Genomic DNA, 25,859 nt, shown 5'->3' with positions numbered 1-25,859 from the left:
GCTTCATTGTAATCTTAAATAAAATTCATTTTCATATCATTTGCTTGTACTCGTTACATTTTATTTTGATATTTTTTTTAAAGATAGATGTATAAATAACGAGTTTTGACTAGTTATTCGTAAATTTTGAATCATTGTCGAAATATATTTCATTAAAAAAATTTGGAATTCTCGAAAATTCTGATTCTAGTTCTTGCAAATCCATTTTTAAGTAAATATATATTTTAAATAACCATTTTCATTCAAGGCATTTCATTAAAAGTTACGATATTAATAAAAATTCTTTGTATTGATCGTCGTTATTAAATATTATGAAAATAATAATTAATCGTTTTTAAAAAAAATGTAATATCGCTCTTTATTATAAAAAAAATTTGAACGATCTGTAAGAATACTTATGTATTGTTTTTAATGATAAGTAAGAATTAATGTTATCTTTTAAAGAGAAAAAAAAATATTTATAAAAATGGGTTTGAACGTTAATGTGGAAAATTTCGGTAGAGGTGTTTTAAATTATTAAACAAAATTATTTTGTGACATTTGTTACTTTATAACGTTTTTTTTAATTTTTACTTTTTTATATAAATTTTTAAAAGAAAGCAAATATTTTCCTTATCTACATACTAAAAATAAGAAAGAAAATGTATTATTTGCATGAACACGTTAATTCCTTCAATTTGAAAATCTTTCCAATCTAAATCTTTTTTTAAAAATTCACAGTTTTTTATTTACCTTGTTGTTTCACAAACGTATACATATGATGAAGACAAATTTCTTAGACTTAATTTGTGTACATAACTTATCAAATGGTAAATAAATAACTTCTCAATATTCTTACTACATTCTCATCTAGAATTTATTACCATGGAATGAATTCGACTCAGAAAAATAAATCTACACCATTCCGATGAAACTAGTTTGAAATGTCTTGTGTAAACGACTTAAGAAATCTTCATTTCAAAACATGATCGATGAATTTCCAAAATATTGAGTTAATGCTGCTTTGCAATTTGTCAAAATAAACATTCAGCATTTCCTATCGTTTCAGTACCTATTTTTTCTACGAAATAGGATTTTCATTTGCATTAAAAATGTTTTGAGTTTATAAATAAAAAAATGTATTGATATTTGAGGGGGAAAATTGCAAAAATTATAAAAACAATTACAAATATGAAGCAAGGATTCTGGGAATCAAAGATGTACTAAGAAAATGCAATTTAAGTTGGTAAAAATTAAAAATTTTACAATTTATGTCTTTTATATATGCCCATATGTCCTGTCATAATATAATAGTATGTCTCATAGCACCATGCTTCATTATATATTATGAAAACTCAGGTTTTTAACATCTTCAGCTTTTTAATTGTAAAATCAATTTCACTTCACAGAAACGTCCAAAACTTAAAACTTTTAATCGTTTCATAGAACATTTTATATTTATATGACTGACTATTCAAGATGTTAAAAAATTTATTGAGCCGTGAACAGAGCTAAATATTTTATTTTATACTTGGTTTTGATTTTAATTTTCTGCCAATAGCCGAGGAATTTGCAATTTTGAAAAAAAAATATTCAAAAAATTATTCTTATCCTTTATTAAATAAACGAATATTTTAATTTCTCACATAATTGAAGAAACTTTTTTGTTGGTAGTCCAATTAATTTCATTTCCAATTAATAATTATGATTAATTAATATATTTTTCTGTGATTTTTTTATGGCTTAAAATCACAGAATCAAAATACTAAATAATCATGACTTAAGAAAATGAAATTTGGTAAACGATCTTTACGCCAAATTTGTAGATTTCCATCAAATTGTGTGTGCAAAAGCCCTCAGAGGAAGTCTGTCTGTCCGGCTGTACTAATATGTTTATTCGATTACTACAAACGAAAAGAGCTAGATAGACAAAATTCGGTACACAGATATAACATTTATAGAGTAGACACCCATCAAATTAGACGCCAAATTCAACTAGGGATTGACTGTCTGTCGGTCTTTACTTTCAGAAATATGTAAACACGATGACTCCAAGACGCAGTGACTTAAATATATCAGATTTGGTATGTGTTTTTGTGACTACAAATATAGTTTTATGTCAAATTTTTGTTTCAGTCGGTTGGAAAAAAAGCATCTAAAACTGAAATTCGATTCTCGGTACTATTAACCGCATGCCAGGGATTAATCGCCAAATGACTCGCCAAGGATCGCCTTATAGATTCATTTAAAATGATGAATTCATGCCAAATATTTCGTAATTCTGGGATAACATCTTTGTTAGAATGAATGTGAGAAACTTTTTCAGAGACCACTCCCACTGGTTAAAGAAAAGGAGTTGTAGTGAAGAAATTAAGGGACAAAATAAGGTTTCGGTCAAACATTCACAAAAATTTATTTCTGAATTGCTGTCAAACTATTCTTTAGCATTTTGGTTTCTATAAATTTCTACTAGAAATATTTAAATCAAGTTAATAAATTATATAATGCTATATATCCCATTAATAAATTGAACCTATACCTAACAATAGCCAACTAATTTTTAAAATATTAAAATATACCTCCAATCAGCGAATTTTTGTAAAATTAATTCATTTTGTGCTCTTCTTTTTTTGGGTTTATTTTTACTTCGAAGAAATGATGAAAAGGTTATCTCATCGACGGAAGAGATTAAGTGGCTCTGGTAGAATCGATATGACCATTCAAAAGCAATTTACTTTAAAAAAATCTCGTGCGCTCTTCTCCTATTGTGCTTAATAAAAGTGAAATTAATTTCTTCCTTTTCTTTACATTCTTTATGTGTCATTAGATTTTCCATTTAAGATAAATGTTCCCTAGAGGAAAGCTCATTTTTTATATTCGTAAAAGTTTAAAAAGAATTTATCAATCCTTTTACTAGTTAAATTGTATAAATAATCGTTGGATTTGAAATTAAAAGTTCTTTTTTAAACAATGCTGCAGGTTTTTCTTAGTTTTCTGCTAAATTTTTAATTTTTTTCTTCCTTTTTCGGGTAATGGATGGAAGGACGTTTTATTTAGTTGATTGTATAAATCAGAGTTGGGGGGGGGAAGACTTTCTTTTGTTTCGTTTTTGCTTGATTTTATTAGAAGCGCCCCTTTATTAATTTTTGAAATTAAATGATATTCAACTAGGTTCCGTCTAGACATTTTGCATCGAATTTCAATCGACTGCTTACAGTTTTTTAAAGACACTGGTTGTCATTGATTATTTAAATTTTCAATTTAAAATGAGAAAAACCGGAATTGAATCTGGAAGATAGTTATAATCGTTTATTGTAATTGTTTGATAAAACTTTCATTCAAAAAATGAATAGTTGAATTTGCAAGTCTCATTACATTTTCTCATTAAGTCTATGGGTTTTATTTGCTGTTTTTATACTTAATTATATTTTAGAACGTGGGTGGAAAGGTTTTAAAATTTATATAAATTTTTAGAAAAGGTAGTAATTCCAGATGCATTTTAATTGGTCTTTTGCTAATTTCATATTCATTCGTTGATGTTGTTATTCATATTGACTAAATTTCCCATTGAGTAGGGGAATACGGCTCTAGATTTTCCCTTTCTAGGGATTACTGTGATCCTAAGTCACCACAAATACTTAAAAGTGCATATTAGCAGTTTTATTCTAGCTTGAAATTTTGACCATTCACAATTTATAAACGATTCATAAAATACAGCGCATGGATCAGCGAACTATTTCACATCTACGTCGTATTTGGTGATTATTTGCAAAGGGATGGAAATTCTAATGGTGATTTCTCCATGTCAAGATTTGTAATTTGTTGCGTATATTTTCGCACTAATTGGAAAGTTAAGATTGCATTGAAATCCAGTTATTGAACTGGCGAAAAGCGCCCTCTAGTCCATCCGGTTAGCGTTTCCATCTCTGCTTTTCTAAATTATTATAGCAGCTTTTTCAGTTTCCTGCTTTATCCTATTAGTCTGTTGAAATAGCAATAACTTCTATAATATTATAATTGCACTCTTCTATAATAATATAGTTGTAACTATTTATCACCATTACCAACAGTAAAGATGTGAATTTTTGTTGATGCAGTTTTTATGTTAATTATTGAAAATGCAAAATTTTTGAAATATTATAAAATTATCTAACTCTTGGTACTCAAGATGCTGAATCTATCATAGCAGTGGTAGTAGCGTCTCACCTATAATCATTTTGCTTTCAAGACTAAAGAGTCCACTAAGGTAGTAGTATCTTAATTTTATTGTAATGTATGGCAATTTATTGTTAACTTAAAACTAAGTTATCCATTTAAAATTATTATTTAATTCCCATGTGATGCATTAAGTTTATAAATTTAGTAAACTAAATTACTGCGCGAAAGAAAAATAAAAGATTTTTTTTTTTTCCTCAAACCTCCTTCTGAAAATTTTAATTATATTTTTGGTACTTTATCAAATGAGTAAAATTCATATTTCTAAATATGTAATTCTTTTTGCTTTTAGGTCGAAACTGCCAGTGATGTATAGAAAGAAGACTGAAACTTTTGTCACAGGTAAGTTTCATTTTATTTTCGGTTACAAACAAATGAAGTCAATTTGCGAATTTGATAAAAATAAATTTTAATAACAAAAGTAGAAGATTTATTGGTCTGACACAAACATGGCAGTTTAGATTAACAATCAAGTATTTTAGGATTCAGGAAAGAGAAATCCGATATTGTCCAGTTTGTTTGTTTTTTAATTTATAAATAAATAATTCATCCTGAAAACAAATTAACTAGATTTAATTTTAAAAACACTTCTTTAATTATTACTAACTATCAACATGGTCATCCAGTTTTAATAAATAATGAGAGTTCCGTCTGATAAGATTTATGATTATTATATTTATTTTCTCATAATTAGCATAAGTTGTAAAACACTTGATTATTTATTTCCCTTATAATTACTCGCTCCTTAACATATAAAACATCGAAGGCTAAAGACTCGCCACATTATTTCATTTTGATAACTTATATTCTACAAATTCCTTATAATTATACCATATAAAATAGCTATCTGGGAATTCACTAATGTTTAATAACCTGAAGGTTTAATTTTTTTCTAGAAACAGTCTGTTTCCTTAAATCCGTCCACTTCTTTTTAACTTTCGCTATTTCCTCTATTCTTTTCACAAAGAATTTTTTTTCTAATAACATTTTTTTAATAGAACGTCGAAGCTTCATTAAATGCAGATTGTTCACCTTCAAGCATTTTTTAGCTTAGGATAAAATTTTTAAATCACTTGCTAATGATGCCGAAGAATTAAAAATCCGCCAAGGCAGACTGATATCCCTTGGCGAGCTATTGGCGTTCCTAAGATTCAATTGGCATCGTTCCCAAACATGGCAACCCTATTTCCCACTCTTCGAACGTAAGGAAACGAAAAGAAGCTTTCAACTCGAGAATTGCAGTTCAGGGATTTGGCGGGATTCTGGTATGAAACGTGAACCCGAAACATTGGCAGATCATTTAATTTCTTGCAACGTTTCTCTAAAGAATGAAGGGTATTTTTTTTTTCTCTCTTCTCTTTATTTGAAAAATGATGGAAGCTTCTTACTTTATCGTATTTTTCTCCCACTTTTTTTTCTGCTTCGCTCTAAGGAGGTAACGTGTTGGCTACTAGCTCGACTCATGGGAAATAAAATTGTATAAAGCTTGGTAAGGGTTCCTATTTTTATGTTTGATTCCGGTATCTGGTAGACGATTTCATTTCCTCCAAGATCGTTAGTCGCTTAACCTTTTTACTCACTTTTATTGTTCTAAGGCACATTTAAAAACTAGTGTGATTTTTCTTTTGTGGAGGAATTGGGTTTCTTTGTTGTAATCCTGGAACATTCTGCGAGAGGTGCTTATATTTTATTTGATGATTTGTTTGTGTCGTTTAGGACTGACAACTAATTTGAGTAATGATGCATTTTGAGTTTGTATGTGTGCATAAATTTCTTAAATGCATCATTAAGGGTTACGCCTTTTTGCAACTTACTGAACATTTCCTATTTTGCATTTTTAAACATGCAATTCAAACAACCAAAAACTTTTATAAAACACCCGATTGCAGAAAACATTTGCTGTTTATGATTTTTATTTAAAAAACATCATTAAATTAATCAAAAATCTGATGCATCATAAAAGCTAGTATAATAATGCATAAAATATTCATTTAATACATGAAAATAGAATCTTTTTTAACTAGAATCCTAACGCATAAGATAAAGCATATTATTTCCATTTATAATATTAACCATAAAAGCTTGTGGCTAATTCTTTAATTTTTTATTTACCAATTATTTTTTAATTTATCAGCTTTATGAATGCACCATTAATTAAGTTTCGCTGCTGAATAAAAACAGGGGGGAAAAAGGAAAAACTTTGATAAATTAAAGCGCCAATTAATTTAATAAATAATTAAATATTTTAGTTGTTTTATCTAGTACTTGCTTTCTAATCTACACTCTTCGTAGCTCAGACAGGAAGTTATTTTAAGACGAATCCGTAAGAAAAATACCGTCATAGAGAGTATGAATACCATCAGAAAAAATAGCCATATAAAGATGATATTAGCTTGATTTAAACTGTACTTTGAAGTATCGTCGGGAAATAAAGGTTTAATATTGGTTATTAAAAATATCCCTACCATATTATTTTTGAAAAATCATATCGGTTCAAAAAATTTAATTAAAAGTTTTTAGAGATAAATTTGACTTAAGATTTTTTTTTGAATTTTTTAAAAAAAAAATCATAATAAAGAAAGAGGCTTCGAATATTTTGTTTAAATGAAAATGGAATCTTCTATTCCTCTATGATTCACAAGCAAACATAAAAAAATATGTATGAAATTAAATAGAGGAAAATATAATTCTTAAAAGAATGTAATATTAAATCAATATATAAAATATACGCTTTGCTAAAAAAAAACCAATAATTTGATGTATAACTTAACGCAAATATCCTGGATATCCATAAATCGTTGAATAATCCGTTGTTATTAAAAACGTGAACTGAATTCTTTCTTGATGTTATTTAGAAAATTCAATTTTTTATGAATCTCCTAGCAATATAAAATATGAACTATTACATGGGCATATTGTTTACTTTCACAATTGGCATTGCCATTTTCTTCATCAACAAAAATAAAAACTTTTCCGTTGTTGCCATTTGCGATAGTAAAATTGTTGAACTTGAAATGTATGTCAATATCAATCGCTTCCATATACATTTCAAATCCAATTAAATGAAACTTCTGTATTAATAAATAATTCATAGATATTTGGCATTATATGCAATTATACATAATTCTTGAATCAGAGTTCTAGAAATATGATTCTAGGTCAAGATGTATCTGTAGCAAAAGTTTTCCCCCAAAGATACGTGAGATACCAGTTTCGATAACGAAAAAATGTCTGTCATAGAGAACGTGATCCGAGTTATCGCAAAATATATATTCTTCCTTATTCTGTAAGAAGATATGTAGAAAGGAAAGCTGCTACGAACATTCTACTCTAGGATTTCCAAATGTATTGTTAACATTGTTTTGAAACCAGTCATCAGCGTAGCAAAAGCGTGTAACAATCCATTTACTGATGCAGTTACATTGGCCACTAATATCCTGGCACGACGACTAATGGCCGTAATTAATGATTCTAAACACTCCACTGTAACTCCATGATTAAATGTCTGTCATAATATATCAAGAAGATGGGAAATCTTAACGTACTGAAAATTCTTGGATTTAAAGACGATAATGAAATAATTTGAAAAGAATGTAATTTTAGAAAAAAATTATCTTAAACTGATCATAATATTCTAAATAGTTTCTATGGCTTTTTTCTATGTAAGGTACCAAGGAGGTTTATAATCTTTTCATATTTTCTAATACCTCAACGCGATTTAAATTCTATGGATTCCTTGAATTAAAAGATAATAGTGCGTTATAAAAGTTTGAACTCGGTGTGTTTTTAGAGTGAAATTATTTCAAACTGAAACTATTTTTCATATATTCTCTCATACTTTTCATGTTATATGAATATTTGTAAATCTTTCATATCCTTAGATTCTTGGGTTTAAAAATGGGAACTAGGTTTGAAAAAATTTATATTAAATGTAATTTTGGTAATGTAAAAATGTAATGTAAAATGATCCTGATATTTTGTACATATTCTGGGGGGGGGGTCTGTAATTTTCAAATTTAAGAAGTTTTGTGGTCTTTTCACATTCTTAGATTCTAATAAGCTTTAAGTTCTATGGAATTCTTGGATTCAGTAGTGACCAAGTTTTCGAATATTTTGAAATAAATACTGTATTAGAGAAGAGCGAAGCCTATATCAAAAATTATCAAATTGTTGTCTTGGATAATAAATCAACAATCTTAGTCTTGTGTTATTATCAAAAATTTGTCTTAACTGTTAGCATAAAAATTATAAGCTGTTATTTTCTATAATAACATGCTCAGAAATCAGTAACGATAAATATCGTGTTTCAAACATCTTTATAAGGCATTAATTTTTTTTATGTTAATAAATAAATTTTCCATTTTTTTAAAGTAAGAAGTAATAAGTTTAGAAAACCAGGAATTTCGATTAACAGTAGTAATTAATAAATAGTAAAATATTTTTTTACAAGTGAAATCTGAAATTATATTATTGTTTATAGTATATGTATTACCAATTTGAAAGCTTAATATATTTAGATAAACTTTTCAACTGCTCAGAACTAATATAACATTGAAGTATAACAATGTTCTATATTTGATTAAAATGATTTAAAAAAATATGTTACTAGAGTGTAAATGATCTAATTTTATAAATTACGATGTAAATCTTTTAACACATTTGTATTCGGTAAATTAAGCCCAATCTTTTCTAAGGTACTGAAAGTAACAACTTATCTGTTTCTTTATTTGTATTTAATTCCTCATTCGTTTTACTGCAATGTTGTTCCAATTCCTTAAAATTTCGGTACAAAACAAAGACCGAAAGAAGTAAAACTTCTTAAAAGAAAAAAAAAAAGAAAAGAAAGAAAATCCACTACAAAAAAAAATTGAAATAAATTCGGGAGTGAGATAGAAAAGAGAAGAAAGAAAAAAAAGACATCTTTTCCAGACTTTAAAAAAAAAATTGCAAAATCCCAAACCCAGATGACTGTACAAGTAAAGAAATGAACGGGAGCCCAAAAGAAAACTAAAGAAAAAACTCTTCTTCGTTCGAAAAGAAATCCGATACAGAGGGTTGTGTTGTCCAACCCTGTGTAAAATTAATGGATCTAAATAAAGCTGGGTTCTTCACTTTACGATCAGGTTTGAGAGCGTTGGGAATACGCGCCCAGGTATCCCCCCACCCCTCCCACTATCCAAACTGAGATTACAGAGAAAAAGCAAACAGAAGGCCCTGCAATCTCCGGTATTTTTTCCCCACTTTTAGACAAAGCTTGTTCAAAAGAAGACTTTTCCTCAGGTTTCCTCGCACTTTTAGATGAGACAGGTGAAGGCCTGATAGCGGAAAAAGGGGTTCACCATTTGCAAGGATAGCGTCGATTTATCCATTGTTTCTAGCCATCTCTTTTCTTTACTTAAAGACAAGATTTAGCTGTGATTCTCTCTGCTGGAGCCTTAATTTTGAAAGATTTGAGGTTGAAAGATGGTAGAAGTCTTTTTTTTATAGAATAATCCGTCGCTGAAGCTCTTACGAAAACATCTGTAAGAAAATTTTGCTATTGTTGATTATGAAGGAGGATATTTTTAGAAGAATATTGTAGAATATTTGCGCAAGAATATTTTTATTTGTTCTTTGCATGTTCATGAATTCTGTCGGCTTTTTAAATAAAATGTTTTTGTTTTTTTACCAGTGATGTTTTTAAAGAACGTCGATAAATACTTAACCATCAACAAGATCATTACTGTGACAAAGATAATAAATTAATTCAATACACAGTATTTATTTATCAAATTACAATTAGGTAATTTTGATAAGTTTACCGATGTAGCTAAAGATAAATATATAATGATCTGCTAATTTGTTATATAATCCAAAAAGTAGCTATAAATCATCAATAAGCGTCAGAAAATTATAATATTTAATGATAACTGAAGTTCCCTTCTTATAGGAGCTAATAGTAATCATGTGACAAATGAATAACTTCATACAAACAAAAAACACGTTTTGTTAAACTTTTAATTTACCTGTTGTTCTTTAATAGTATATTTATGTATTCAAGTGAAAAATAGGTAATGACTTGTCGATTAAAAGATTTTTTTCTCGATTCAGTTCATTTTTCGTCGCTGTTTCTTTGAGTAAATAATATTAAAGTTTTAAAAACTTGAAAAAACAACCAATGAAACTAAATCCCTCAACTGATTTTATAAATTATTTTCATGCCCTTCCCTTACAACAAAAACATCAATTTTTAGAATATTTGTATTGTTTTCAATCTATGCATACATGAAATTAAATGATTCATCAACCGTTCAACCCAAAAATCATAATCTCCGTAAAAAAACCTTTACAAAAAACTTTGTCTTATATGAAGTCACTCATAACTCAATCGAAATTCTTTTCCAAAATTAATACATCGGTATTCATTATCTTATCTATAATAGTATCATATTTCAAATCGAAGAATGGTTTTTATGACATCAATTGTACATCCTGATGTCATATATACCATTCATCTCTTGCCATTCTTCCCATATGTAGCCGTAATAATTTTGAAAATACTATCGTTATATTCTTCCCCTACAACAAAAATAAAAACTTTTAGAATACGTATGATTTTACATCTTTGCGACAAAAACTTAATTGGCTGATCAAACTTTGAAACCCAAAACATTAACATAAAATGTTATATTTTACAGTGTCACTCCAGATCTAATTGAAATTCTTATCTAAAATTAATGCAACAGCAATCGCCACCTTGCTTGCAATATTAAACATGTTTCAAATTGGAGAATGGCGTTCATGACAGAACATCCTGTATCTCACCATCCATCTTCTGCCATCTTCCCATACATAAACCATAAAAATTTTGAAATTATTATTATATTCTTCCTCTATAGGACAAGTGAAATCTTTTAGAATACACATATGATTCTGGATCTTTGCAACAGAAAATTAACTGACTCATCAAATTTTCAAATCCAAAGCTTTAGCAGAAAATGCTATCTTTTACAAAGTCACTCCAGATCTAATTGAAATTCTTATTCAAAATTAATGCAACAGCAATCGCCACCTTACCTGCAATAGTAATAGCAAGCAACATGTTTGAAATTGGAGAATGGCGTTCATGACAGAACATCCTGTATCTCACCATCCATCTTCTGCCATCTTCCCATACATAAACCATAAAAATTTTGAAATTATTATTATATTCTTCCTCTATAGGACAAACGAAATCTTTTAGAATACACATATGATTCTGGATCTTTGCAACAGAAAATTAACTGACTCATCAAATTTTCAAACCCAAAGCTTTAGCAGAAAAAAACTATCTTTTACAAAGTCACTCCAGATCTAATTGAAATTCTTATTCAAAATTAATGTAACAGCAATCGCCACCTTGCTTGCAATAGTAATAGTAAGTAACATGTTTCAAATTGGAGAATGGCGTTCATGACAGAACATCCTGTATCTCACCATCCATCTCTTGCCATCTTCCCATACATAAACCATAAAAATTTTGAAATTATTATATTCTTTCTCTGTAGGACAAGTAAAATCTTTTAGAATACACATATGATTCTGGATCTTTGCAACAGAAATTTAACTGACTCATCAAATTTTCAAACCCAAAGCTTTAACAGAAAATGCCATCTTTTACAAAGTCACTCCAGATCTAATTGAAATTCTTATCCAAAATTAATGCAACAGCAATCGCCACCTTACCTGCAATAGTAATAGCAAGCAACATGTTTGAAATTGGAGAATGGCGTTCATGACAGAACATCGTTATCTCACCATCCATCTTCTGCCATCTTCCCATACATAAACCATAAAAATTTTGAAATTATTATTATATTCTTCCTCTATAGGACAAACGAAATCTTTTAGAATACACATATGATTCTGGATCTTTGCAACAGAAAATTAACTGACTCATCAAATTTTCAAACCCAAAGCTTTAGCAGAAAATACTATCTTTTACAAAGTCACTCCAGATCTAATTGAAATTCTTATTCAAAATTAATGCAACAGCAATCGCCACCTTACCTGCAATAGTAATATTAGTTAAAATGTTTCAAATCGAAGAATGGCGTTCGTGACATCAGTAGTACATCCTGCCTCTCACCATCCATCTCTTGCCATTTGAGAAAATTTTAAAAATCGGATCCTTTTCCAATATCTCCCAGAATTCTCCTCGTCTATTCATTTACCTAACTCACTTAATCAATAGATTCTGCAGAAAAGAGGTATGGGAAGAATGACAGTGCCGTTGTTACCTAAGTCCCCCTTCCAAGCCATTGAACTACTTTCTTCCGCGTTATCCACTTGATTAAGACGGGCCGCCGCGGGATTGAGCGGTGAACTTACCAACTTAAGGATTCTTTTCAAGACGACACTCTTTATAAGACACCTTTTTGAAAAGGAATATTTCTCCGCCATATCAACGTAAGTTTTGGAAAACTCCTGCACGGATTCTTTTGAAGGCATAATAAAAGGTTCTAATGGAAAATAAACATTGCTGCTTGAGCAGAGAGGTGCTTCTCATATTTCTCGCCCAGCTATTCAAAAGGATTGGGTTTCGGAGTATCTAAGGTTTTGCTATACAGTGTATACAGGTTTAGTGAAAAGCCGTTGATTTTTTTTTTAATTTCATGATATTTATTGATTAAATGATGCTATGAATAATAATAATTTGTTTTATTACTTAATCTGCTGATTTTTTGAGATTAATTTGGAAGATGCGATGAAAAATATTAATTTATTTTGCTTTTAATCTACTGATTTGTTAAGGCTGATCTAATTGTGAGCGTGTGCGAGTTCATGTTCGTATTCTCTCTGGCGCAGAGACACCAAACTTGATGCAAAAATACGTGAAAAGAATGAACTGGCATTTCAGAGCAGCTATTTTTATACTAATTTTATTAGATTTTGACATTTACCCGTGTTAATTCCCGAAAATACTATTTCACAAAACTACACCAATCTAAGATATTGTAAAGATATCTTAGACTGGTATTTTTCCCAACGGTACTGTAAGCAAATAATAATGAAAATCAATTATAGACTAAGAATTTAAAATTATTGTTTTATTTTGAAATATAGATATAACTAAATTAAACTTTTTTTTTGTTTGAATTAATTTAAATGAATACATTTGTATTGTTTCATTATTACATTACTTCAGACGTAAAAAATACATTAAAATATTTTATTATGTTTATTAATTGCCATTTTTTAGGATAATTCACTATAGTAATTAACAATTTTTATTTAAATCATAATTTGGATAATTTAAACAACATAAATAAAAGTCGATGCCCACATTGAAACTTCGGAAATTCTTTCTAGGATTGGGAAAGTGGTTTTATATATTTAAGATTCATTAATCTTAGAATCCATTTAATATAACCAAGTTTCTTCAAGTTGTATTTGATTACTGCATCTGATTTTATTCCACCTGAGAGTCGTTTTAGTTTATACTGAGTCCAAATTAAAACAAAGCAGTTATTAAGTATTATTTAGTCCTTCCTTAAACCATTATAGAATGGATGAAATATAAGATAGTTATGCTGTATAAAAAGATATAGGAATCTGATGTTGCTACTATCAAAAATAACAAACTAAATTATAGTAAGTCGTGTTAAAAAATGCCTTAATTTTTATTATTTACTAGCCACCTTTGGCGACCAGCCGGTTCGCCAATCTTAATGCTCGTTAAAATTTTAATAATTAAATATTTTATGTAATTCCTACTTTAATATCTTCTTCATCAAATATTTTAAAGCTTCAAATTTTGATAGTCATGTAATTCATTCTAAATAATATAAAGTCCTTCAGCCATAACATAATATGTATCTCTCTAATTTTCTGTTAGTTTCGGTAGAATTTATGCTTAAAATTAAAATGGAAATGACTAAACTGCAATTAATATAATATTTTTTACTGAAACAAAGCATTTTTTTAATAATATGATTACTGATAACAGAGTCACTGAGCGTTTAAACTTTATGGGCACTAAAGAATATCTTTCTTAAGTTATGTAATATCTCAAGAATTTGTCAACAAAATTTTCTCAGATTCATCATGAGCAGATCGATTCATTAACAATGTTTAATTTTAAATGCATCAAACTTTAAGAAAATAAAATGAATCGTTTAAAATAATCGGTCGAAAACAGGTTTAAAAAAACTACTTAAAAAACGATGTACTTAAAACTATAAGCATATACAAAAAAATATATAACTAACATAAATACAATTTACTTACAAAAGCATGCAACTAACCTAAAAATAATTTAAATCATCCGTTGATAACGGTTGTCATGGCAACAATCAGAACACAGTGCGCATGCGTGAATTTTCTTCGCCAGTTACGTTAACGCAAATGCGTGAATTTTTCTACGCCAGTTGGGGTAACGCTATGCAGATTATACATTTTTAATTTCCTTTATTCTGTTTTATTTTAATTCAAAAGTACTTCAGAATGAATCTGAAACATGGATTAATTAACAATGTTTAATTTTAAATGCATCAAACTTTAAGAAAATAAACAGAATCGTTTGAAATAATCCGCCGAAAAATATTAACCCTAGCCTCATGATTGTTGGGAGAAAAAAAAACTGAAGCCTTACTCATTTGGCGGTGGAAAAAATGGAAGATTTTTTTGGCGGAAAAGTTGGCGGTGGGGAAAATAGAAGATTTTTTTGGCGGGAAAGTTAGTTTTTAATTAATAATTAAAATTCTAATTAAAAATTCGAAAAAAGGAACCCCAGGTGCACATTCCCGACCTCCAAGGTATACATGTACCAAATTTGGTAGCTATAGGTCAAACGGTCTGGCCTGTAGAGCGCCAACACACACACACACACACACATTGAGCTTTATTATAAGTATAGATAAAAATATCTAATCAATTTCTTAATTATATAATGATTTATTTATCTTATCATATTGATAAAAATGTTAAATTTCTTTTCATTTGGGTAAAAAAAAAAATTTTAAAAGCAGAAATGCGACAGTGTCAACATATGAAATTAATGCCAAAAGAAATTTTCAAGTATTTAATTTATGCATCATGAAGTTAATTTAATTATTAACATTGAAATTTTATCCTGCGATAAATAAGAGAAGTGATACTGAAAAATAATTTCTAATCAATGCTTGTTTATTATTATAGCTATGAATATATAAGTAAAACACAATTTATATTCGAATGAAAGGTTATCGTATTTTTATAAATTGATATCCCAGAAGGCATTTTTCGAGCCCTTGAATTGTTTTTATCGACAAAACTATTCTTTTGTTTCTGATTAATTAATAATTAACTAAATCATTATAATTTCATTCATTTCAGCGATGAGAAAAGTTTTTATTATTATTATTTTCAAAAGTGAAAAAAATGTTACATTGTTCTTCAATAGAACATTTTTTTATACCCATTGAGTACGAGAGATGCTTATCACATTTTGAAAATTAATGAAATGTTATGTTCCCTATTCAATTTATTGTTGACTTCTAACGACGTTTATGATGTGAATACGAAATACTGAAATAAAATTTATTATTTTATTGAAATATCTTATTTTTTTATATATTGTTATCAATTAATTAAATATAATTGTGATATATTTGCTAATATTTTACTGACAGTACGATTATCTATAGAGAGTATCAATTACAAACGTTTATATTAGAGTTGCTTGTATCTACAAATACTTCCACAGTATCCGTTGTTAATTCTCATTTCCATTTTGCACATATTTATTCACTCAATTATGTTACAAGTTTCAAAATTTATAAGACTGGAAATCTGAATGCTTTGAATAGCACGGCTCATGTTGAATACCGATTAATTTTTGAGATAAGCCCACTCTCCACTTAAATATCCGTTCATTTCAAAACCTTTTCGAATAAAGGACAAATAATTAATTTAAAATAAGGCTGTGAATCTTCAAAGGATAGCGCGAATGGAACACAATATTTTTCTTCCCTTATATCTAAAATAAATCCCTCTGACATCCATGAGCGTCTCATGCTTCTGATCGATGCAGTAATTTTATTCGAACTTGTTAAGCTCATTTAAATTTCGTCTGTAAAATATCATACATGAATTTTAGACTCGCCTCGAAATCAAACCAATTGGGAATACATCGCAGCATCTACAAGATCTCGAAGAATCTTTTCCCCGCTTTAAGGATTCGACTGAAAAAGGAAAAAGTATTGTTTATTTCCAATAAATACTCCATATTATATTTCTCATTGCGAATGTTCGAATGTATTCGTAAACGAGCAAAAGTGGATGCTTATCCCAAGAGATTTGGCGAGTCTTTTAGGCTTAGGAAACCCAAGCAAGCAAGCATTTGTACCTCTTGTACCGACATGTTAATAGCAGAGTCGCGAAGTTTAATTGATACCAGAACGCTTTTCTGTACAATAAATCTTGCCGAGGCGTTAATTCCATTGCCACTTTTGTCGCCCAGGTATCCATCCATCCATCCAATCCTACAGCTCTCTGCGCATAATCTCTCCAAACAACCCATGCCAGATTAAAATTCATTCCAAAAGGACAACGTAAAAATTGCGCTTTTGAGTTGTTACCGCCAAATCTGCCTTTGAATAGCTTAAATCGGATAATTTCATTTCCGAATGTTGAGTTTCCCCCCCACCTTTGGAATAGAAGGAGATTCAATTGGCAGGAGCTAATCCCCGGGATTAAAATCCACGCAGTTCCACAAATCAAATTAGGCAACACTTCCCGGATGGATGGAATGATGGGAATTCGTTCCCTGCCCTTCCCCACCCATTGATCCAGAAGGGGAATGGTTGGGGAAGGGTTTTCGATATTGTTTCTGTTTGTTCCAGGTGGTTTTCTTTCATTCCTGCCCCCTCTCCCCATTGCCATGGATATCACTTTGCAGAAGAATGGTGCCAATGTTTCACGCCTAAGTTTCCGCCAAGAATAATGTTCTTTTCTGCGCCATAAAACTGGGTCCTTTTGTTTATAAAGAGTCTTTTGTTAGGAAGTCTCGGCACCGGGTTTCATTTGCATATGAAGAGGGCTTTCGCTGCGATGCTCCAGAGTGTGCCTTATTGATACCGTATTCATGACCAGTTGGTGGTGCAATTACCAGCACATGTTGCTCTTCACTTGAGCTTTATTGTTCATCTAGTATTATAACAGCCAGAAGAGGTGTTAGCTTTGCAAGTCGCGAGAGGTTTTCTATTCAGATCCGTCAGTCGTATCGGTATTCATTCTTCTTACAAAAGTTAGGTAGGGAAAAAAATGGAGCCCCCTCTTCTCTCTTCTTTTCTATGTGGTGCTTTTCATTAAATATTATTCAGATTCGTTTTAATTCTCTCATCTTTTTTTTAGTTTTCCTGCCAATGCAGTTTTCTGCGAGGAAATGATATTAATCTGAATGACTAGGTCGCGTAAAATTAGATCTTCTTGCTGCATTATGCAAAAGAATGTTGTGTTATGTAAAATAGACGTTTTGTTCTAATGTGAGCGAATACCATTTTAATAAGATATGAGCCATCGGATTCTTTTAAGGGGGTTAAATGTTAAATTCTTTGCTACGTTTTTAATAAGACCGCGTAGTTTTTAATTCGTTATTGAATTGTGGTAAATAAATTTTGTTCCTGTAGATTCTTCTTGTCTTGTGAATTTCATTAATTAAGTTTTAATTTAATAACAGTTACATTGCAACGTCAATACTAACATATTGTTCTACAATGCGAATTTTATTTCACTCTTAGTTGTAGTGTATCTAGTGTGATATTAATTTTGATAGAACAGTGAATTATTGTAATTGTTTAATCTTTCCTTATTTTTTTCCTTTAGTATGGCAATCGGAATTATAAGATGTTTATGAAATAAATGATTTAAAATTCTTAACTAATGTATTTATAATCAACTGTGTGGTTACCGTTATAAATAACTTCGATTAGGATAAAAGCTGAAATTTTCTAAACAAGGTTTCATTTCTGAGTATGATTTTGTGCTTAACAAACTTTCTATTTTGATAAATTCTGATATTTAATGCTAGGTTAGACAACATTTCATAAACATCAATTTTTTTGGAATAAAAAATACTTCATGTAAAATTTTACCTAAATTTCTAACACGTTGCAATTTTAAGATATCATAGCCAAATACAACTAGCAAATATTTAAATATAATTACAATTTTTTTTTCCGAATATAGAAGTCAATATGCTATTATGTATCAAGATTTCAAGACCAAATTTGATCTTAATGATTATATTACATTTTTTTTATGAATATTTCTTGTTCTAAAAAAAATAAAGTAGAAAATATTTGTAAGGAAAGAAAAATGTGCAATTTAGCCCGATATGTGGTAGTAAGCTTATAAAGCTTCTCGATATAATTTAACTGAAATTAATACCACGAAAGCCGGATACAAAGTTAAAATACGATGAATTAACGTAAGTTTTGTGCGAATGACACGGGAGGGACAAGAATTTCTTTCGACAAGCCTGATTAAATGAGCTTTTAATTAGAGAGGTAAGAAAAAAAAAAAAGAACGGAACGTTTTTTTTATTGTTATTTTCGTTACTAACGGAACAGATGTGTTATTCCTAATTTCCGCAGTGTAATTAAACGTTGTACGATGAAGGAAAATACACAAAAACTGTGAGAGGAAAATTTTTATAAAAAAAAATTAACCAGGAAATAAACGAGATGTTTATGGTGGTAAATTCTTCCCTTAAGCGAAAAGAAAAATTTAACGCATGTTTGGCACTAAAAAAAAAAAAAAAAAAGGGGGACCACTGTTGTCATGCAGATTATTGGAAGTTTTTGCACGTGCTGTGTATTAAAGACTCCGTTCTTAAGAGGATTTCAAGCATTTTATTGTGGTTTAGTACAAAAAAAACTGATTTAATAATATCTTTCATCTAATGAAAGGGTAAGTTAGGTGTTTCATGTTACCACACAATAGCGCAATTTTATTTTTATTTTTTATTTTAGGCTTTTTCTAACCTAACTTCATTAAATATCATTTGCACTATCTGAAGAAGTTTTGTACGTTTTTTAACAAATTAAAAAAAAATTGCTGTTTGTGCTTTTATTATTTTTTTTTAATTTCTTTTATTTTGTAAAGTGTTATTTATTTTAAAAGTATATTTCAGAAAAATTAAGCACTCTTAAATTTTTGTTGAAATTTTTTTTATCGATTTATAAATACTTAAAAATTTTTTTTAATATTTTTAAAATAAATTTTAGTACAAAATTTGATTTAGATTCGAAAATACGCTTTGTTATCTACATTTAGAAGAGTGATATTGTAAAAATCCATTTCGCCATAAATATATCCTTTTAAGAGTAATTCTGTTATTTATTATGAATTTCATAATATTTTTTTTTCCATTTTTAGAATAAAATTACACTTTAAACACAACATGCAAATTTTTGCAGAAACAAATTAATTTTTATGCGAACTCGTTTTTAAAAAGCGATAATTTGCTTCATATTAAATATTTTAAAAAATATTAGATTAGTATTCAAGTTACAAATACCTTTTTTTTATTATTATTCCTTTTATTCTTTTCTTTAGCAGACTTAAAAGCACGTAATTCATAACGTTAAATTTAATTTTATACTTGGTCTCGAATCATTTGCTTCTTCAATAAAATAAGCTAATTATTAAAATAATTCCATTCTTTTTATTATTTTCACAAAAAAGTCACTATTTTTCAAATTTCCATCAAACAGTATTAAATGATTCTGATATTTCAGTTATTTCACTTGATTTCAAAATGCCTTTTGTACTTAATAATGCTTGGATAAAACTTGTCATGCGATTCTTTTTTCAAACGCTGAAAAACGTCTGAACGTTATTTTATTTAATAAAGAGAGCTTCTTAATAACCTTAATAATCCAACTAAAAACTTTAAAAAAAATTTTAAATCTCCTATAATTTTTTTATGTTTTTATTTTTAGTGACAATTTTATACTTCTCTTACGTTGTTGAGCTAATTATATATCATTTCATAACGAACACATTTTAATAAATCTAAAGGAAATGCTTTTAATGTCTATAATAATACAAGCTGAAGATTTCAGAGTACTTTCTCAACTTCTAAATTAATGTCGTTTATTTTAATTAATAGGTTTATTTAATTTATAATTTGTTCTTAGATTTAAAAAAATAGCTAATAACTCGTGGAACTTCAAGATAAGACAATGTGAATTGCACTGAAGTCGCCTCCATTTCAAAAAAAGAAGGTCGTAGCATCATATTGAATGTACTGAAATGTACTGAATGTAGGTGTACTGAAATTCCAATTTATATGCCTGATTGGTGTAAGTTTTTCCATACGCCATTAAAAATTTTGGAAATTTAGAGAAAATTGGATAAAATGGATATGAATTGGTGGAAATTTGGATATGAATGAGCCAGTTGGAATAGTCCTCATATTATGATCAAAACTCAAATTTGAAAGCTCAGACCCAATGGCTGTTGTATAACTACAAAATGAAATGCTAATCAAACTAATCCCACTACAATTTGAATAAAATAAAATCTACAATTAGAAAAAAGAATGGAACCAAACAAGGATAATTGTGTGATGATTCTTTTTATTTTTTTAAATAAAATTTTATGTAAAATTCTTTATATTAGTAACTTTTTCTCTTTTTTATTACATTTAATTATAGGCATCTGCATAATAACATATGTTGTATGCATTTCAGTTTTTTGCCCTTATTAAACTGCTGAAATAATTACTTTTAGAGATCATTTATCTGTTTGACATACCTTTTCATTTGTATGTTAAAAATTATGTCTTTACAGTTTTTATTAAAATGCTTCTTTTAATTAAACAAAACAGTATTTTTATCAATGTATCAGTAACTGATATTTACTTTATGCGGGATCTTTCTAAACAGTAACTAGTGAAAGTGTCTCTGGCATAAATATTTTATTGAAACACATTACAATTCATTATGCATCTTTATTCTTTTTGGCCAAATTCTTCCATTTAATGTGGTGTGGAAATTTAAAGAAAGACATTCTGACTTAGATTTCATATTCATTATTTGATTGCTGCCTAGAATGGCAAAGTTTTTCCCCAAAGAATCCTTTATGTGTCTTCAAATTCAGACATTAGTTAACTAAACTGAACTACGATTTAGATTATTTTTTTGTGGCCACGTATATTTTATGTATCACAAACTATCACTTACCATTCATTATTGAAATGTATTATATGTATCAAAAATTATATCAATGGATTTGTAGTTAATGTTAATATATAATCTTTCTGAAGTAATAAATGGTCAGTGTTAACTATACTCTCTAGACAAAACACTTTATTTAAATGAGACACTTGTTCGCGGTTGGTCCGAATTATCATTTATCATTTATTTATTGCCATCAGTCTATCGTCCCGGTTTACTACCCAGACTATCCAATGAGTAAATATCTCACAGCAGCAATAGCCCTGTATCTTTTCGACAACGAAATAAAGTAGTCTTTCGCGGTTTTACGGTTTGGGTCCTAATCCAATCAGGCTTTGAAGAGAGACTGATATTTGATTAACCAAACCTGGAAAATCGAATTAAAATGAAGCCGTTTGGAAAAGGGTAGTGTTTAATCCATTATATTTAACCTAATGCGTGAATATTCATGATCGGTTGCAGTTTAAGGAACATGTCCATGTTCCAAAATTAAATTTTCTCCTCTAGTTTGATAATGGATCAATATTTAAGACATTTTTAGTCAATGATCGATAAGGCTTGTAATGGTCTGTAGAATAGACGCTTCTTTCGCCTAAAATAAGTTTCACCTTTCCTCTAGATTAAATTTTCGAGAGTTAGCTTTCTTATATACTTATATACTACAGCGTGCTTTATGTTAGTAATCTTAAGTTCAATAGTTTTTTTTTTCTTTTTTTTTTTTTTTGAAAAAATAAGTATAAGGGGAAAAATAAGTATTTACATTCTTTATATATTTGGTATTTCTTTCAAAGGGATAAGGATGCAAATATGCATTTTTGCCGTCTTCCATTTTTTTTACATTTCTATTGCCTCCGTCGCTGCACTTTTTCGGAACTTGCAGGCCGTTGCCTCTTAAACAAAGCTTTCGTTCAACGGGGAAAACACACACCCACAAAACGGAATAAATTAACTGTGTAAGTACGAGAGTATGATCTTTTGATAGGTAATTTAACATCATGGGGGATCTGTAAATTATCATCTTATTGTGATACAACACATGAGATTTCACATTAACCACATAGATTTTGACTAGTCGGCTACGTTTTCGCTTTAATGGAAATTGCGTAATTTATTTTTCATTTGGAAAGTATTTGGAATGTTGTAGAACTCTTTAAATGTAGATATATATAATGATAATTTGAGTAATGATTTTATACTTTTTTTTTCTGTTAACTGACTGAGTCGATGAATTAATTTAAAAGCAGGATCCGACAATTTTAGTGCCAAGACCACACGTCGTTTCATTTATCTTACATCTTGTATTTTTAAGAAAAGCGATTTCGGAAATTTTACGAAAAAACAAATTGATAAACTTTAATCAGTCGACGGATTCGGTTCAAAATTGGAAGATATCTATAAGTCGGGCAATCAAACCAGTAGGTAGAATCTGACAATTGCTTACAAACCTTTTTATATACTACATAGTTGATCGCAATTCCTTAAATCTCCATGTATGCACATTTGACCTTTTTAAATGTTGCATTGCTGACTTTTTTCCTTCGAATTTTTAAGAATTTTTATTTTTTTTTTATTTTAAAAACTTATTTTTAAAACCTGCGAAATCTAAAAATATTGTTTTCTAAAAAATATTATACTTATTATAGGATATAGAAAAAGATATTTGTATTGGTTATCGCGTATAAGTTTGCTAAATAAAAAAATTCTAATTTATTATATAATACAATGATTTGCAAAACGATTGAATCTATTTATCGTAAAAATCTATCAATCGAATTACAAACATCCGAGTTAAAATAGTTTATTTTCTTAAAAAAATAAACTATTTTACCAACTATTTAAAAAAACTATTTTTTTTTATTAAAAAAAAACATTGGTGACTTATTTTCACCCATTATACCAACTAGCCATCCAGCATTCAGTATTTTCTCGACTCAAACGAACTACTTTTATTTCAATTTGTCTCAGGAATTTTTGTAAATAAGTCCTTTTTCTTTTTTTTAAGTCGTATTATCTCCAAAAAATATTATAAGCCAATTTAAAAATAATTAATACTTCGAAACTCACAATTAATCATTACACGTATCACATTAATACGTAGAAGAAAATAATAAAATTTATTTAATTCGCAAAATGATTTTAAACGATACTTATAATTTCAATAATTCAAAAAAAATTATTGATTGCTTGCCTACCAACTGCCATTGTTGATGATGGTAAATCGTAGTAAAATTATATGACACCTGAAGCCGCGAAAAAGTATGCTTCTACTTCACTTAAAAGAAAATCGATTTTTAAGAAGTAGAACATCATTAAAATTTCACGATTTATTTTGCAATCATTTCCCTCTTCTAAAAGAAAACCTTTCAAAGAAAAGGAATAATAACGATAAATTCTGATTCATAAAAGAAAATTAATTTTCCTTTTATACACCCACCAAAAAATATACTGCGTTTGTTGAAAGGATGAGCTGGAGAGAGGGAAATCAGCCCATAAAATGCCTCCCCCGGCACGGTGTAGAAAAAGAAAACAAATTTTCGAGTAATATAAACTCTTCTTGTCAACGCCCCCCAGTTGAAATTGCTGGTGGAATAAAAATTCGACGTAGAAGGGGATGGAAAAGCCCTCCACCCCCGCTCTACCCCTTTCATTCCCATCAGCGAACCGAAAATAAAATTTAAATAATATTGGTTGTACTGAATAAATCAGAAGAAAATAAACATAAACTTTAACGGTCAGAATTCAAAATAAAATGAAACCAAATAGGAAAAGGAAACAAGATTTCCAGTTCTGCATCGAAAATGTATTTTCTTTCTTTTCTTTTTTTTCCATCTTTATTTTTATCTTCACTCTCTTTAAAGTCTGATGTTACGTTTGGCACAGGGGGCTCTGTAAAATAGAGCAAAATATCCTAACCCTATGAACTGGTGCGAATGAAAGAATCAATATTGCATCTCATCCCATTTGAAAACAATGGGTTTTTCTTCTTTTAGTAAAAGCAGTGAGTTCTGCTTTGATAATAATAACTCTATGATTTCTTTTAGATGCATCTATTTTACATGATCATTACACATGATTTTCCGCGCCATATGCTTATTGTTATGGCATGCATTGTTTAAACACATCGGTTTAGTGGCTGGATGCACTCATTTAGTTTCACACATTGTTCCATAACTATTGAACGAATTATAGTTATTTTAGATGGCAATTGAACTTACTGTCTGAATTATTCTGAGTCAAATGAATCATTGTTTATTCAGAGTAATCATAGTAGGTGATAGAAAGCAGTTCACCTAGATTTGTATGTGAGGATCTTTAAATATCTTGATTAGGTCAAAACTAATTGCTTTGTGAAAACTTTATTTACTGTAGTTCCTTTAAAGGGACAATCACTTACTTTATAACTTTTTTTATATTTGTAAGTGAACTTATGATCAAAAACAACAATATAAAGACATTGCTTATTTAACCACCAAATTATCAGTTTAAATCATTTTTCATATTAAAGGAAGCCTGCATACACCTTTTGCAAAAACTTTTTTTTACATGTCAATACATAAAATTCATAATTCTGACTTTTAATGAATTCTATGCAAAGAAATGACTAAAACTCAATAATGTTTTCTTTTTTTAAAAAAATGTAACTCCTTGATTAAATTTGATTCTATGTGTATGAATTCAAGAAAAAGGTTTCAAGCATTGATTGAATGAATTTTAGACAACTCTAATTTAACTCCTTGATTAAATTTGATTTTTTATTTATGAATTCAAGTAAAAGGCTTAAAACATTGATATGAATTTTAGGTAACCCAAGTTAAAAAAAATTTAAAAAAAGAAATTTAAAAAAAAAAATTAGACAAGTGATTTTTTAAGCAAAGTAACTTTTTTAAGGACTGAATGTAGCGAATGTTTTGTGTTGAATGTAGCGAATGTTTTGAAGCCTGAAATGATATGTATTGTGGGTTTTATTTCTATAAAAATTTCTATAAACATCTGTGAGTCAATGAATATGAAAATTTAATATGCTAATTAAAAAAAAATACAATTCTGCTAGAAAAGTTGTTCATATCAAACAAGGGTATCCTTTAAAAAAAAGCATCACTTTTTAAACCGACGTAACAAGATTTTCAGACGAACTTTTTGTTTCCAACTTTCTTAGCCTTACTTAACATTCATTTTTCTTGTTGATGGACTTAGTTTTTATATGCAAAGTTTTCTATTTGAAAAAAGTTTAACTTTATATAAGTACCAGACATTTGTTACGTTATTACTGTGTACTGTATCAAAAGAAGCTAGCGTTTTGATTGTTAATATTTAAAAATAACTACTTCTATGGCCCTATTTCAATACCCACTTTTAAAATATGAATATAACTTTCAGTAAGTAGCTCAATCCATGAATATTTACGAGTTCCATTATTGAGTGCGGGGATATTCAAAATAAAAAAAGCAACGTTGTCCGTTGGTTTAATATCTTCCTGAAAGC

At 28.8% G+C, this 25,859-nt stretch overlaps 1 protein-coding gene across 1 annotated transcript in view; it reads left to right on the top strand.

Moving 5' to 3' along the window:
- LOC129968738 (irregular chiasm C-roughest protein-like) overlaps positions 1-25,859 on the top strand; it is a gene marked incomplete in the record, with an annotated part of 581,302 nt that overhangs the window by 339,728 nt on the left and 215,715 nt on the right. Inside the window, 1 exon segment of the mRNA XM_056082936.1 lies at positions 4,487-4,536. Within this exon segment, the coding sequence (XP_055938911.1) occupies positions 4,503-4,536 (34 nt within the window).

The sequence above is a fragment of the Argiope bruennichi genome, chromosome 5 (genome assembly GCF_947563725.1).
Source record: "Argiope bruennichi chromosome 5, qqArgBrue1.1, whole genome shotgun sequence".
NCBI lineage: Eukaryota > Metazoa > Arthropoda > Arachnida > Araneae > Araneidae > Argiope > Argiope bruennichi.
Note: the sequence above shows the minus strand (reverse complement) of the source record. Positions and strands in the feature narration are given on the sequence as shown.